The 15,811-nt window shown below is 40.1% G+C and overlaps 1 protein-coding gene across 1 annotated transcript in view; it reads left to right on the top strand.

Moving 5' to 3' along the window:
* The window catches only part of ME1 (malic enzyme 1), a 460,205-nt gene that overhangs the window by 429,381 nt on the left and 15,013 nt on the right, over nt 1-15,811 (top strand). The window contains exons 10-12 of the mRNA XM_063441145.1: nt 1,174-1,279; nt 2,122-2,264; nt 5,010-5,183. Coding sequence (XP_063297215.1) covers nt 1,174-1,279; nt 2,122-2,264; nt 5,010-5,183 — 423 coding nt within the window. The remainder of the gene's footprint in view (nt 1-1,173; nt 1,280-2,121; nt 2,265-5,009; nt 5,184-15,811) is intronic.

The raw sequence follows: 15,811 nt of genomic DNA, 5'->3' as shown, positions 1-15,811 counted from the left end.
TGTTTATTACAGTGTTTTAAAAGTGATCAGTTGTTTCCATTTCAGTAGACATGCAGAAATAGAGATACAGAAACATTGAAAAGTTAAACAGCATACTAAAAAAAAATTGAATAGGCAGGATCTGACTGCCAAGCTGAACAGTCGCACATCGCTTGAGCTCCAAGAGCTATGCTGAAATTTATACTTTTGATGAAATGTTGTTCTACTATACCACTACTGTACTGGAAGAATTGATGATATTCTGTAAGCCTGTGGGCTCATCGTATAAGCATCTTGGAGCCATGTGAGCTCATAGGACCCCTGGTCGTGGAAGCCGGAGAAGATGTCGATGACGTGATGCAATGGCACTGTTCTTAACTTTACCACCACTCTCGGGCAGTTATTGGGATAGTTCTGGACAGCGAGACTGGCTGGACTAGAGGCATAGTATACAGGTCTGTCTTGTTACCTGGGGGCTGGATTGTGGCTCTCTCAGAGTGCATAGTATGGACTTTAGGACATGGTTTCACTTTGTCTTTTGTATGCCTTGGTTTCAAGCCTCTGAGAAAGGAATTGGATGAACATTTACATATTTGCAGGGAGCATGCTTCCATCTATAACACAGGTTCAGCTTTTCAATACATGTGCCAATTATAAAAAAAAAATCTCATTATCTCACCTATACATACTTATTTTTATTTTCTTTAATATGCTCCTGAGATTTCTCATTTGAATCTGCAGAGTCCTAATGCAACTTATCTTATCTATGTTATTTGCATACTCTCTATTGTCTTTTTTTTTATTGATGTAACAGATCTCTCTTTATTTCTAAAAATGAGGCACCTTAATATACAATTTAGACAGATATTACTTGTGATATCTCCTTAAATGGATTCCTCAGGTATATTGGTAATACATACTATCTCTGTTCAGATTTCATCTCAATAAAACAGTGAGTGACATAAAAAACAATGAATATTCAAGCATGGTTAGGGCTCCATCGAAGCAACAGATGAAAGAAAATCAGATTTAATATTCTGCACCACAAAAGTGCAGAAAATTGTGCAGAAAAGTGTAGCTGATGCTAGACAAATCTTCCCCACTATCAGGTTAACATGATATCAATCAGCATTGGCAAAGCATAATATTCTATATTATATTTACAGAATAATTACTATCTTTTTTTTTTTACAGGGCAGGGCTTCCTTAACACATGAAAAAGAACGCTTTGCTCATCCACATGAGGGAATGAAGAATTTACAAGATGTTGTCAAAAACATCAAGCCAACTGCTCTGATAGGTACTAATTCATATATCCCTTGACATTGTCTTTAAAATCAGAGAAAGGAAAAACAAAATACAATTAAAGGGTTCCTCTAATCATTATAACCATACAGCCTGCTAAGTGGTTATGATGCCAGAAGTACCCTGGATAGTATCAATGGGGCAAACTGTTTATCAATGTTTGGATCCTTATCTGGCTCCGATGCTGTGGTCCAGTGATGCAATTCTGGCTACGGCAGAGCTTCAGAAACCAGAAGCTGCAGCCATCGCCATTCCTTGCCTGAGAGCATCCGTGTTTTTACATACTGGCAAACCGTGATAGTGGGAATCTGGCTGGGAAATTCACCAAGACTTCTAGTAAGCTGTATATATATTGTGTTTTATGAATAAATATTTTTGATAATGTACCATTGTGTTTTTTTGCTCTTTGTTTAACTATATTGAATACATTTTCTGTTTTTTATTAATCCTACATCATTTGACACTATATTTTTTAGAGGAAAGGAGTACATGGGGGAAGCTGGGGAGCTAGGTTTCGTGTTATGATACTAATGTATTAGGTGAATGAGTTGGCATTTGTAGCCATTGTATATATTTAAGATATCTGTCGTACTGTCTAATGACCTAATTAATTGTAATGTTTAAAATTAAAAGATTTTACCGGCCACTGTTTCTTTAAGGATTATATCCAACAAATAGTGATGAATACATTATTACACATCCTGTTAGCAGTTATAACGATTTTAAGTGTGTCACATTTAATAACATGCTTGCTTGATGCTGTGTAATGTGCAATGTTCGTTTTTACAAAGTCCTTTCATAAAAACCTAATTTCATCCCACAATTTTTGTGTTTTAGGTGTGGCAGCCATTGGTGGAGCATTTACTGAACAAATTATTAAAGACATGGCTGCCTTCAACAACAGACCAATCATATTTGCACTGAGTAACCCAACAAGTAAAGCAGAGTGCACCGCAGAGCAATGCTACAACCTGACTGAGGTAACAGCCCTCTTTATAACTGTGTGCAGTGTCTTTTGTGTTAAAAACACTTTAGTCTTGCTAATTAATGATTTTGTTTTTCAGACATGCTCATTGACATGAATAGAAAATTATTTAGAATGTGCACATGATCAGTGGTGTATTTTAGATTTGTGCTTCCCTAGGCATGACGGAACGCGGGCACCCCCTAATTTACATTTGCCCCACCCCTTCCTATCAAGGCCACACCTCTTCCTGTTAAAGACTAGCACACACTTTGACTGACAGACACACACTCTCGGATACAGACATACACACTCACTAATCTGACAGACACACACAATCACTGATTCACTCACAGACACACACAATCACTGACAGACACGCACACACTCACTGACATATACGCACAATGACGCAAGCATGCACTCACTTACTGACAGACACCCACCCACCGACTCAAAGACACACACACTGACAGGCACGCGCCGCAGAGTGATGTGACGTTGTATTCCGGCTCCCCGGCATCACTATGCAGCGCGCAAGGGAGCTGAGCAGGGAGAGCTCACAAATCAGTGCATTAGCCTGGGCATTTGGGGCGGTGTTTTTTTCCGCCCCCTGGAAAGTGCCGCCCAAGACAAATGCCTTGTTTGCCTCGCGGCAAATACAGTGCTGCACATGATATCATGCATGTGAGATTGTTCTGTAATTTTCCATCAGAAAAATATGGGAGAGTAAAAATTATCTTTGATATCACAGCCATTTCACTGAAGAAGACCTCCTTGGATAAGTGACAGAAAGATACATATATCATTTTTTTTATATAGATTTGTTTTTATGTATTTATCATTTTTATTTTTTTTGCAAATATATATAATGTATTGTCATTTTTATGGAATCAGATTTTTACCTTTTTAGGCATAGAAACTGGATGAGAGTTAAAATATCATCATTGTGGAACCTTTTTTTACTCACTCTCCTATTAACTTAATAGTTGCATGGCCTAAATAGCGTTAATTGGTGAAACATTTCCTTAGCATGTAACCTGAGTTTCTGCCGGTAGTACAGCAAATCCCTGACATAATAGTGTGCTAAGCTATATTATGATATGCATCCCAGAGCAATATCAAGGTTAATAACGTATTAGGTTTACTTACTGATTACGTAGATCTTTACTAGCCTACTCTATAGATTAATTTGCATTGCCCAATATTTTTTAAAATATGCAGTGATGACATTTCCTTTTTAAGTCCTGAGATGGGCCACCAGTTATGCCAGTAAAGTGACCTACAGTTGCAAAATAATAGCTCTTTCAGCACATTCTTTAAACTGTCTCCCAGTAGCTTGACATGACAGGAGCATAACAGAAAAAAAAAGATTTTTGTACACTCTACAAATATAGTTGTTAAATATCAAATATTTACAGAGTAACTAACACCCTCATGAACACTACTGTCAAATAGCAAGCACCGGGGTCTGTTTATTAACACTGCAGATAACATTCTGTGAGCAAAGTCCCGGTGTTCGTCAATGGGAGCTATTCATTAGACTTGCGCATGGCAAGAAAATTCAGCTCGGCCAAATTTGTTTTTTAAAAATAGAAAATTGTTTGGGATGCCCAATATTTGGCCGAATGTCAGCTAGGCAGATTTTGATTATAAACCCAGTTCAGGGACCAAATGAGATGAGACAAAAGGGCATGGAAATTGGCCAACCAGTGTGCTGCAAACTATATATATACATTTATAGGTAGTTGTCCTGTTGCTTGGAGTGTTCCTTTAAAGCATCTGAAGTGAATAAGCTATAGCAGAAAATTGTATTATGCTGTGAGAATTGTATTAGCAAAGTTTTAAAACAAGACTATGATACAGATGTGCACAGTAGGACATAGGACTAGAAATAAGAGTCTCAAAATGGACCAGTCAAATCAAAAAAGGAACACGAGTTAGGCACAAATGTACAAACATAATAATAATAATGCTTGAGTGACTCTTAACCCCATGAACTTACAGTCTTAATAAAAAACATGGATTCCCTGACCTCTTTGGCCCGGTCCTTAGTGAGTTAATTGTGTTATTTGGTGCTCCGGCATATTCTGTTTACCCCATGTATTTATATACACAACTACATTTCTTAATGTAAATGTTTCTACAGATGTGTTTAAATTTGCTGTATATGTGGTATACAGTAGAGCACTCTCTAACTGTAATACTACTTCCAGAATTTAGTTTATTTCTGATTTCAGTTTCATGTTGTACTAAATGGGTTGTTAACTATATATAGATAACTATAATTTGCCAGAATGTCTAATGTTATATTTACCTAAACTTATAGTTAACAAAGATATGTTTGTGGGGTATGAAAAATAAAATTAAATATAGAAATCCACAACGTGTCAAACATTGTTAATAGAAACAGCCTTTCATCTGTCATCATAAGGAGACCTCAAATTATTTTGCTGCACCAGGAATTGACTTGCTTGTCAATTGCTACATCTTTAATTTACATTTCAAGAAAACGAAAAAATGAAGCTTCACATGAAAAGCAAGTTGTCACGTTATAGGTGATTGTCAGCATATTATTCAATTATGTTAATTCTAGAGAAGTTACAGTTCCCCTTTAACACCATTAAAAAAAATAATAATATTAGTACTATTATCCTAGACAATTTGGTAAAGAAGCTAATACAATGTGTAAAGAGTTAACCGGAAAAACATATATAATTGTGCTAAAGTGCTATTTCTTCTTTACTCTTATTAACTAAAGGGTCGTGGAATTTTTGCAAGCGGAAGCCCATTCGATCCAGTCACTCTTCCAGATGGACAAATCTTACATCCTGGACAGGGCAACAATTCCTATGTATTCCCAGGAGTTGCCCTTGGAGTTATTGCGTGTGGCGTGAGACATATAAGTGATGAAGTCTTCCTCACAACTGCCGAGGTAAAGGCAATGCTCAAATTGTTAGGTGCAGTTATGTTACTAGCTGTTAGATTACGTGAAATAAACAGCGTCGGGCACACATATTAAAACTCAGCTTCAAATCATTATTTTACTCTGCTAATGTTACACTAATAGCCAACTGGTAAAAACGATCCCCTGTTAGGAACGCAGGGATTAGAGTCTGCATTTCAGATCCTGACTGTTCCTGTTATAAATATAAGCACCCCTGTGCTCCATGCACCTGGGCTATGGTGTAGGCGCTGATGTTCCTTTATTTATATTACTTTATGGAAGTCCATATTCATATCAACTTATAAAATTCAGAATTAATTAAATTTACACCGCCATTCAGGACTTACATAAATTCTGTAGAAAGGGATATTCTGTGTGTTCTATCCTCATTGTAAATGGTGTCACATTTAAAGGGCTACTCCAACCCCTACTTTTATTGTATTTCTTTTCTATTTATATTTCCCTATTGTGCATTATTCTGTAGCCCCCTCCCCCTTTAACCCTAAAATAAGTAATAAAGCTCCTGGCACAGCTCTACACTCCCCCATCAGGCGTCATGAAATTGTATTTGTCACACTTTATGATTGCCTGTCTGTCTATATGTTTTTTTGTTTGTCATATGTGCTTTCATATAGAAATCTATTATATATCATCCTAGGGTGATTACTTCTGTTGCAGGTTATCCCTGCTGTTAAAATAATCTCAGGAGGCTTGTGTATGAACCCTAAGAACCACAAGCGAGAATAGAATGCAGGACAAAGGTACCTAAAGATGGACCCAACGAAGGGCAATAAAAAAGTGGATGTATTGAATTTCTGCGGTCTAAAGCTTTTCTACAGTTAGGTCTAGAACATGTCAGGTGGTATCTGGCACCAATACATTAGTAGCAGATCCTTTAAGTCCTGCAAGGTGCAAGGTGGGGCCTCCATGGATAGGATTTGTTGTGTCAGCGCAATCCACAGTTACTCAATCGGATTGAGATCTGGGGAATTTGGAGGCCAAGGCAAAAATAAAACTCTTTGTCATGTTCCTCAAACCATTCCTGAACCATATTTGCAATGTGACAGGATGCATTAGCCTGACGAAAGAAGTCACTGCCATCAGGGAACACCATTTTCATGAAGGAGTCAGTAACAATCTTCAAGTAGGTGGTATGTGTCTAGGTAACACCCACATGAATGCCAGGACCCAATGTTTCCCAGCAGAACAGTGCCCTGAGCATAGCCCAACCTCCGCCAGTCTGCCTTCTTTCCCTAGTGCATCCTGCATCCATCTCTGCCGCAAGTGAACGATGCTCCTGATCATCTACCAACGTGATCCATCAGACCAGGCAACCTTTTTCCATTGCTCCATGATTTAGTTCTGACGCTCCCCATTGAAGGAACTTTCGATGATAGACAGGGGTCATCATGGCCACTCTGAACGGTCTGCAGCTACGCAGCCCCATGCGCAGCAAACTGCGGTTTACTGTGTGTTCTGACACTTTTCTATTATGGCCAGCATTAGGTTTGTCAGAAATTTGACCTACAGTAGCTCTTCTGTTTGATTGCACCAGGAGGCTTGCCTTCACTTCCCACGTGCATGAATGAGCCTTGCCGACCATGACCCTGATGCTGGTTCACCAGTTGCCCTTCCTTGCACTACTTTTGCTAGGTACTACTAAGACTTTTTGGAAATGCTCTCACCCAGTCGTCAAGCCATTACTAATTGACTCTTGTCAAATTGGCTCAGATCTTTTCACTTGCCCCATTTTTCCTGCTTCCAACACTTGAAATTCAAGAACTGACTGTTCACTTGCTGCCTAATGTATCCCAGCTCTTGACAAGTGGCATTGAAACAATATAATTCATGTTATTAACTTCACCTGTCAGTGGTTTTAATGTTGTGTATGATCAGTTATTATGCCCAGTAAAAATGAACAAAACTCCATACTAAATTTGTAAAATAAACCCTTTTTTTATTTCCAAATGTCCTTGGCTGCCAACATAAATATTTCAGTTTATGTTTGTGTACTTTGCATTCCAATAATATATAAAGCATTCCATTAGCCCCCCCCCCCCTCCCCCCCCCCAAGTCACACTACAACGAATGTTTTTTAAATTTTTTATATCTTTATAAAATTAGTGTCACGACTACTAGTGTGGTCCAGCACGCAGAAACTATGTAAACATATACATATACAAGGAAAGGAAAAATAAAAGGACAGAGCGTAAACCGGACCTTAGAATGGGCGGACTAATACGCTAGAGACAGAGAATGGTCAAAGGGAAAGCCGAGGTCAAGGAAGCCAGAAAATACACAATACCGTAAACACAAGCCAAGTCAGGGAAACCAGAATTCAGAATAACCAGGGAAAAGCCAAGATCAGGATACCAGGAAATCAGATACACGAATATAGAGCACTCTCAGGAAACCAGGAAACGGAAACCACGACAGGGCAAGGTACTGGGGTGAGTTAGGGATTAAAATATCTCTCTCAATGCTCTGATTGGTCAGAGGGCGACCTCTGACCCCAAAACGTGCGTGTGCGTTGACGTTGTGACGTCACGCACACGTTAGTATAATTTTTGGGGGCAGAGCTAGAGATGGACGCGACCACACGGTCAGCGCCATCTTGGATTTGGGCGCGATGCCCGGAAGACCTGGGGGAGCGGTTGCCGGCTCGCCGACGAGCAGGTAAGCTCGTGTTGTCAGCGAGGCTGTGCCGGTCGGGCACGGCTGTGTGACGCGGCGGGCCGGCGACCGCAACAATTAGGTTGTATTTCTCCATCTGATATACTTTGGTACAGTACTTTGACTCGTATTGCTCACTTGTTTATATATGTATCAAAACTTAAAAACTTAAACCTCATTAAAATAAAGATGGACAAAAAAATTGTAAATTGTATATTTCTATGTAGGAGATATGTGTATAATGTTGTTTAAATTGTTCATAGTTTGCTATTTAGCTTTTAATTCCCCACCACTAAATTCTGTCCTGTCTACAACACAGTAGTAGGCGATGGGGTTAATAGAAAATCGTAGTTTTAAGATTTTACTAGTAAAAATTTTCACTTTTGACATAATATTGCTTTATCTGCGTCATTACACAACGCAGATGGGAAAATGTGGCACTGAATACAGGAGATTGTGGGGAGTATGAGTAAAGGAGGGTTGCAGGGGATATCTGGCAATGCATATTAAGTATTCTAAGGAATATGTGATATCGGATATAGGGAGATGAGGAGGAGACATGAGTAATGGAGGCATGAACAGGAGAGGATATTGGAGGCTGTTGAGTGTGTGGCAGTTGATATAAAGACAATGGAAGTTATAACTAAGGGAGGACTCTTTGGTACATGTGGCATTGGATATTGGGGTCATGTAGGGGACATGTGATATTGGAAATTAAGAGATTTTGGGGACATGTGGTACTGGAAGTTTGTGGGGGTATATGAGCAATGGAGGGCTGTGGGGGACATGTGGCAATTGATCTGGGTCCTGTGCTGGGGATGGCAGGCTGTTACATCATGCTACCACTGTAGTTACACATATCAGCATTGTAAAACACATGACAATATGTTATTCTAGACATATAATGTTCTTGTCCTCTGTGTTCTGGCCAGCCTTCTCATCACTAAAGAGATAGGTGTGGGAGTGAATTAAATTAGGAAATAACTCAGCATGTATGAGGGATGTGGAGAGGTAAATAAGAGAAGAGACAGCACGTGAGAAGGATAGGGAGAAAATGCAGGAAATAATGAGCACATTAAAATGAGACAGTGCAAAAATACAATTATAGTGTGCTCTAAGTGGTCAAGAGGTAGCACTACCAGGGAGGCCATCAAGTTTTTCTTTGGGCTTAATCCCAATCTAGCAACACCCCTGAGAGAGAGAGAGAGACCAGCTTCCTAGAAGGGGTTTTATTTAACTGTTATTTTGCTTGTAAACATTAATAACAGACTTTTGGGGTTTTCACGTTGTGTATTGAACCTGATGATAATGAATTTGTATAGTTGTGTTTTACAAATGTAGTGCATTTTCATTTTTGCCTGTTCTACTAATGGGTTTATTGCTTTGTAAAGTCCTCAACATGTATTTTTGTTGATAATTTCTTTAGTCGTTCAATCATATGATAGTCAGCACGTGCACATCTTGGCTAGTGTACAGCTTTGTGTCCTCTAGAATAACATTTATAATAGGATTATCTATGAAGTTACTTGGGCATACAGCTCTATCTGTGCCAAAACTATTTCATTAGTTTATAAATCCTTGACATTTTTGTTCTGCTTGGTAAAGCTCATAACAACAGGGAACATTGCTTGTCAACGCTGTGAAATTGTCTGCAATTAGAGGGTATTACAGCTTGAAATACCTGGCATCAATCAACCCCAATCAAAGATACCTTATGTTTTATTTGGCCTTAGATAGGGAACACCTGAATGCTAGCCCGTCTTGCTCACAATAAATGAACTGTTACTTCAATAACCATTGACTAAAGAGGTGGCAAAGCATAATCAAGCACTCAAGCTTGGTGGCTTGATGATAAATATGTTGTTCACAATTAATTATTCTTTGATGAATGAGAACATGTTTTTTCCAAGTTTAAATATAAGGGAAGTGGGCAATGGCAGAGTGGGCTATATACTATAATTGTGTTAACCTTGCAGTGACGTAACAGATGAGTTCACTTAGAAATCATTTTATTTGACTTGTACATCTTAGCTTCTATTTCTGTCTTGTTTGTGTGCCGTGGCTGGGGGATTAATGTATGGCCTGTAAAAATGGCTAGAACAATTTGTAGGCATCGATTACATTTCTTTTCTTAGTATGATGTAATATGACGTGTCAGAATATCAGTGGGTAGTGTAGACTGAAAATACCTGGTGTGGTATATTACTAAACTCTATAAATTATGTACACATACACATATAAACTCTGGTCTGTCTACTTTAACAAATATTTATTCAGAGACAAAACAACATCAACATACAAATAATGACACACAATATAACTAACTATACCAACAACAACAACAATCTAACTAACTAACAATAACAACTAAATCTTATAAAGTCACCAGATCGCACTCACAGTTCACCATGATAAAAATTAGCCCATGTCTGCTCACGTGTCTGCTCAGTGGCACAGCCAAGAAGGAACAGGGAGGAATGGTGATATGGGGACAAAGGTGGTCTATTGAGCTTATACCCCTGTAAGAAAGGCATACATGAGCTTGGTCACATGACCCCTGGTCACCATATTAGTTTGATGACAAAATGTCACAACACTTGGTAGATGCTTCCCTAATGTGGGTTTAGGGTATTGAATGAATAAATGAATAAATAAATAGCGTAAAAAGGAGACCAACTTGAAATTACATAACTAGCAGCCTGACATGTTCATGTCCAGAATCCTTCCATATGCATTTAATTGTGTAAGTTACCATAAGTCACGCTATTCCATCTAACATAAGAAATCAGATGAGGACAGGAGGGCACACTAAGGTAGAACTGTACTATGGAGATTAAAAAGATCCCCTAGTAACCAAGGAGGACTTGAAAGGTTTATAACAAACTGGTAGTTGGGCAATACTGTTGTCCATTGCTCTCAGTCCTTTTGTGTTGGGTGGTTAGGTTTGCAATATACAATTGTGAGTCAGGGGATCTCCAAACCCACTCACCCATATATGGCACCATAATTCGGGACTTTGCAGTACAATTGCTTTTACATGTATTCTATACACAAATGAGAGCAAGGGATGGCCGGAACTCCCAGTAGAATATAAGATATCTGCCTACAGGCACACTTCACAGAGCTGCATCTGTCTGACACTATTAATTCTACTTTTATAAATATTTATTCCCTCCATTTAGTTGCCTGTCACTTTTTTATAGCATAATGACTTCTGTCAACAATTAAGCGGCTGTGGCATTATTGATGGGGAGGTGGATTCACATAGGTACTGCTTGTCATGTGGTATAAGTTAGTTCTGTTTGCGGTATTATCTTTGGCCCAATATCAACTAGAATAATGCTTCTGGCTCCTGTAGACAATAAAGATAGCTTTACAGCAGAAGCACACATCACCCAGGAGAGAGCCAATGGTAGATAGTGGATGCAAACCCAGGTTATTGTTATTGATAGATCTAAATAATGCCTGCTCCCTTACAAACATACCACTTTTAAATGGCTTTTTGAGTCTACCTAGGATTGGTGCTAGACTATTTTGCTTCCTAGGAAAGACCAGTTACTTGCAGACCCCTAAAACAAAAATGTACAACTTTATGTGTCTCATTCTCTTTTTCCCCAACCCCTTTATGTGTCTCTTTTTCCCCTTCCCTAGCCCCTCTTTGTATCTCTTTACTTCAAGCACCTTTTTGAGTGTTTTGTCTCCCCAGACCCTTTTTGGGTCTCTTTCTCTCCCAGACCCACTGTATGTCTATTCCCCTAGCCCCTTTGTGTATCTCTTTCTCCCTAGCCCCTTTTGTGTCTCTTTCTTCCACAGCCCCTTTTGGTATCTCCCCCCACCAGCCCCTCTGTTTTTCTTTCCCCTCCAGCCCCCTTTGTGTGTCTCTTTTTCCAATAGTCCCTTTTTGTGTCTCACTCCAACTAACGCCCGTTTGCGTGTCTCTCCCCAAAACCTTTGCATATCTCTTTTTCTCTTTCCCAGCCCTTCTGTGTGTGCCATTGTCTCCTTCCCCTGCCCCACTGTCTGTGTGTGTAATTGTCCCCTTTCCCAGCCTCTTTGTGTGTGTCACTGTCCCCTTTACTAACCCCTCTGTGAGTTCCATTGTCCCTTTCCCTAGCCAATATAAATGTCTGTGTCCCCTTCTCCAGCCCCTCTGTATGTGTGTCATTGTCCCCTTCCCCAGCCCCACTGTTTGTGTCTTTGCCTCCTTCCCCAGCCTCTCTGAATGTTTCACTGTCCCCTTACCCCAGCCCCTTTAAATGTGTGTATCTGAGACCCCTTCTCCAAATACTCTGTATATTTAATTTCCCCTCTTCTCCAGCCTCTCTGTGTGTGCCACTGTTCCCTTCCCAAACCCATCTGAGTATCTCTGTGTCCCTTTCCCCGGGCCCCTGTGTGTGTCATTGTCTTCTTCCCCAGCCCATTTTGTGTGACTTTCTCTCTTCCCCTCCTTGCATGCCTGCTCACCTCCCCAGTGTAGCGTAGCCGAGTGGACCGTATTTAGTGGATCTTCTGTATCTTCTACTTGGTGTGACATGAAGTTGTTCATTGCTCCCAGCAAGCACTTCCTGTCAGATTGGGTAGAGGATACAGACGATTCTTTAGTCCACACAGCCACGCTACAAGAAGTAACTGGTAGGAGGGGGAGCGCTGAGCTGTGCACTCTTCTCCTGCTAGTCACCCGGAGCCCTTCACGGAGTCCTAGTCTAGCCCTAGTCTAGCCGACATCCTCTGCTGCTAAAAACTAATAAGACACAGATAAAATTGACCGAGTCAGGCTCAGCACATCTAAACCTGTCTCAGCAGACAGGTATAAAAATATGCTAAAAAATAATAAATAATTGTGATGAGTGTAAACTTGTTATGTTCTTTCCTGCCAGTTGTAGAAACTCTCTATATTCAACTATACTCATCCTTCATAGACTTTTCTTGACTGTTGAAAAATCAAGGTGAAAGTGGTTCTGTACACACCTTCACTACTGTGGCTAATTAAAGAGTCTTTGGATGCTGCCCCGACAGTTTGTGTCAAAATCTTTTTGATTCTGTATCTTGACTCTGCATTCACCTGTCCATGTTTGTAATGCTGTGGAAAGACTGTGACTGCAACTTACATTTCTATATGTCATTTATGGTCATGGCTGAATCAGCCCAGTCTGAGATAAAAAAAAAAAAAAAATTACAAAAATCATTTGACTTTTATAGTGTTTGCATTTTATGGCAAGTTGTTGAAGTCTAACAACAATTTATATAAACTTTTGTTAGGCTTTAACCACTCACTATAAAATACACTGTCCCTGAGATGCCCTGTGCATACTAGTGCGCTGGATAAAAGTTCTCTTATCAATCCTTTTGCAGTCTTGCGGAGATAAAGGCATGACAACCTGGAATAGTGGAACCGTTGGTAATTGCATCATATGCCAGACTATACCAGAACAGCTTTTGATTTGATGCCTATTCAAATTTTAAAAAGAGATTTAAATAACAAAAATAAAAGAAACGACTAATAACAAGCTTATGGTTAGCAATGTTCCATTCTCTCCATCTTTTAATACATGTGGCAATCACAAGCTGCCAAACGTTTGCAGGTGTTGAAAGCATAAATCATAGTACTCATGATGACCTTCATAGTAGACAGGAAATGTGAAAAAATACATGTAACTTTGTGATAGACTTTCCATTACAGTTTATTTTTTTTACTATGTTGTTACTCGCAAGGTGCAAAGAATTCATGAAAAAAAATTTGCACACATCTGACATCATTCAATCAGAGTTACTGGTTTCCATTTTAAAGTATATAAAATAATTTACTTCCCTTCACACAGCCATCTACTCATGTCACTTACAGAACAATCTCCCAAACTCCAATTTAACTCTATTACACCTTCTTACTCTATTTCTGTAAATGCACAAATTGTGCACTTTTTTTTATCCATCTTATCCCAAAAGCCTTTTCTCTGTGCAAGCTGGGGATGGCTGTCATTTACAACCTCTGAGGTAAGACATGTCAGCATTTGTAAAGGGGAGGCATAGCATGTCATTGAGAAGGGATATCATCAAGGATATAACTAACCCCCTGATCCCTGACTGAGACGAGCAGAGAATTTGATTGTATAGCTGTACTTGGACCAAGTGTGAGGTAGAAGCTTTTAAATTGTAAAACTTATGTTAAATTGGCTTTTCAGCCTTCAATGGACACAAACATGCCTCAAGCAATTGCTATGCAGACTTACGTATATAATATGGTTTCTTTAGAGGGTGAAGATGGTAAAATCATGATTGGAAAAGCTTGGTCATGCAGGTCTAAGGTGTCTTGCAGGTAGAGAGCAAGGTTTGCCTGGGTGCACTCTCAAACTTATAACCTAGGGAAACGACATCTTCTCCTATGTGATACATTTTAGGATAGTCACCATAAACCTTATTCAGACCGTTTCTCTTGAGTTGTGCTCCAAAACCTTGTATGGACGATACATGCATGACATCACGTGTTAAATTGCTGGATTGCCTTTTATTTTCAGAGTAGGTTACATCAAAGATATGTAAATAACCTCATAGTACTTTATTTCATCCTTTTGTTTTGCACGTATCAAATCATGTTAAAAAAAAATAAGGAAACATTGTATAATGAAATGAGAATGTGTTGGTAACTTACTTCATGCATATGTCCATTCAAAGGCCTGTGTCAGATGTATTATCTATGATTTAATGCTCAGCCTGCTTTGTTTTATGTATCTCCACTGTCTCGGGAATTTACAATGAACACACAGCTCTTCTAATACCAATCCAGTGGTGGACATGCTAGGATGTGTTATTTGCATAATGCTTTAACATCTTCTAAAGCCAGCATGCTGGACATTTAATAAACATGTGCCTTGATTATTTAGGTTTCGTTTTTGTTTTCTGCTTCTGAAATATCTCTCTAGGTTGTTGGTCCCATAACATCTTTAGTTTCTATCCATCAGTCAGTGTATTAAAGGGTTCTCCAACCCATATATAAAAATGTGTACTCTCCATTTAAATCTGTAAAAATAAAAATGTTAGACTTTTTACTTTTCTTAATCCAGCGCCAGACGAAGGTCCCAGTGCTGATCCTCCATGCCTCCTCCGTATAGACAAGCCTGTGTTTGGACCATTTTGCCAGCTCAGAGCACATGCACGCAGTCTGAGCTGGCGAGGGGAGCTGGTGAGAGGGATTTTGGGAGGGAGCATGGAAATTTTGATACTTTAAAAAAAAAAAAAAATTAAGAAAGAAACGAAGGGAGCATCCACAGGGTGAGGGGGAGAGGAGAGTTATAAATTATACATTTAAATTAATGGTAAATTTCACTATAAAAAAACTATACATTTGGACTGCTGTGTGATTCAGATAATACACACAATTTGTACATAGTCCTCCTGAAGCCCATGGAACAGTGAAACAGGGGAGTGGGCCTTGACAAGGCCAGGAAGTAGGCAGGTGGAAAGGTTTGGGATGTTCAGGGCGGGGCTAAGTAGGGGAGGAGTCAGGTAGTGTAAATAGGCGGCCATCTTAAGTGAGGAGCCAGTTAATCTGAATTGCACTGACCTGTCACTTGTGGCCGGTCGGCGGAGTTCTTTTTTCTTTTTCTCCCTCTGCAGGTAATGGCGTCCCTAGAGGAGATTTTGGACGGAGTTCGGGCGGCGGTTCGTGATCGAGGGCTGGCGTGGCTGCATGAACAGATCGGGGCTGCTGCCACCCACGCAGAGGGACCGGAGAGGAGGTCGGCGCGGAGGACCAGGCCGCCACAGAGGTTGAGCCCGGGAGAGGCCCCAGCGGCCCGGCGGCGGAGGAGCCCTTCAGCGGTCGGCGGTTCGGAGGCCGGACCGAGCACGGCGACGGCGGAGGGAATGCGGCAGGCGCCTTCGGGCGGACCCGCCGGGCAGGCGACTGTGGGCGCAAAACGGAGGCCACGAAGTCAGAAGGCGCCCCG

This window comes from Pelobates fuscus, chromosome 2 (assembly GCF_036172605.1).
Source record: "Pelobates fuscus isolate aPelFus1 chromosome 2, aPelFus1.pri, whole genome shotgun sequence".
In the NCBI taxonomy this organism is placed as follows: Eukaryota; Metazoa; Chordata; class Amphibia; order Anura; family Pelobatidae; genus Pelobates; species Pelobates fuscus.
The sequence above is the reverse complement of the archived record's forward strand: the minus strand, read 5'-3'. Positions and strand labels throughout refer to the sequence as shown.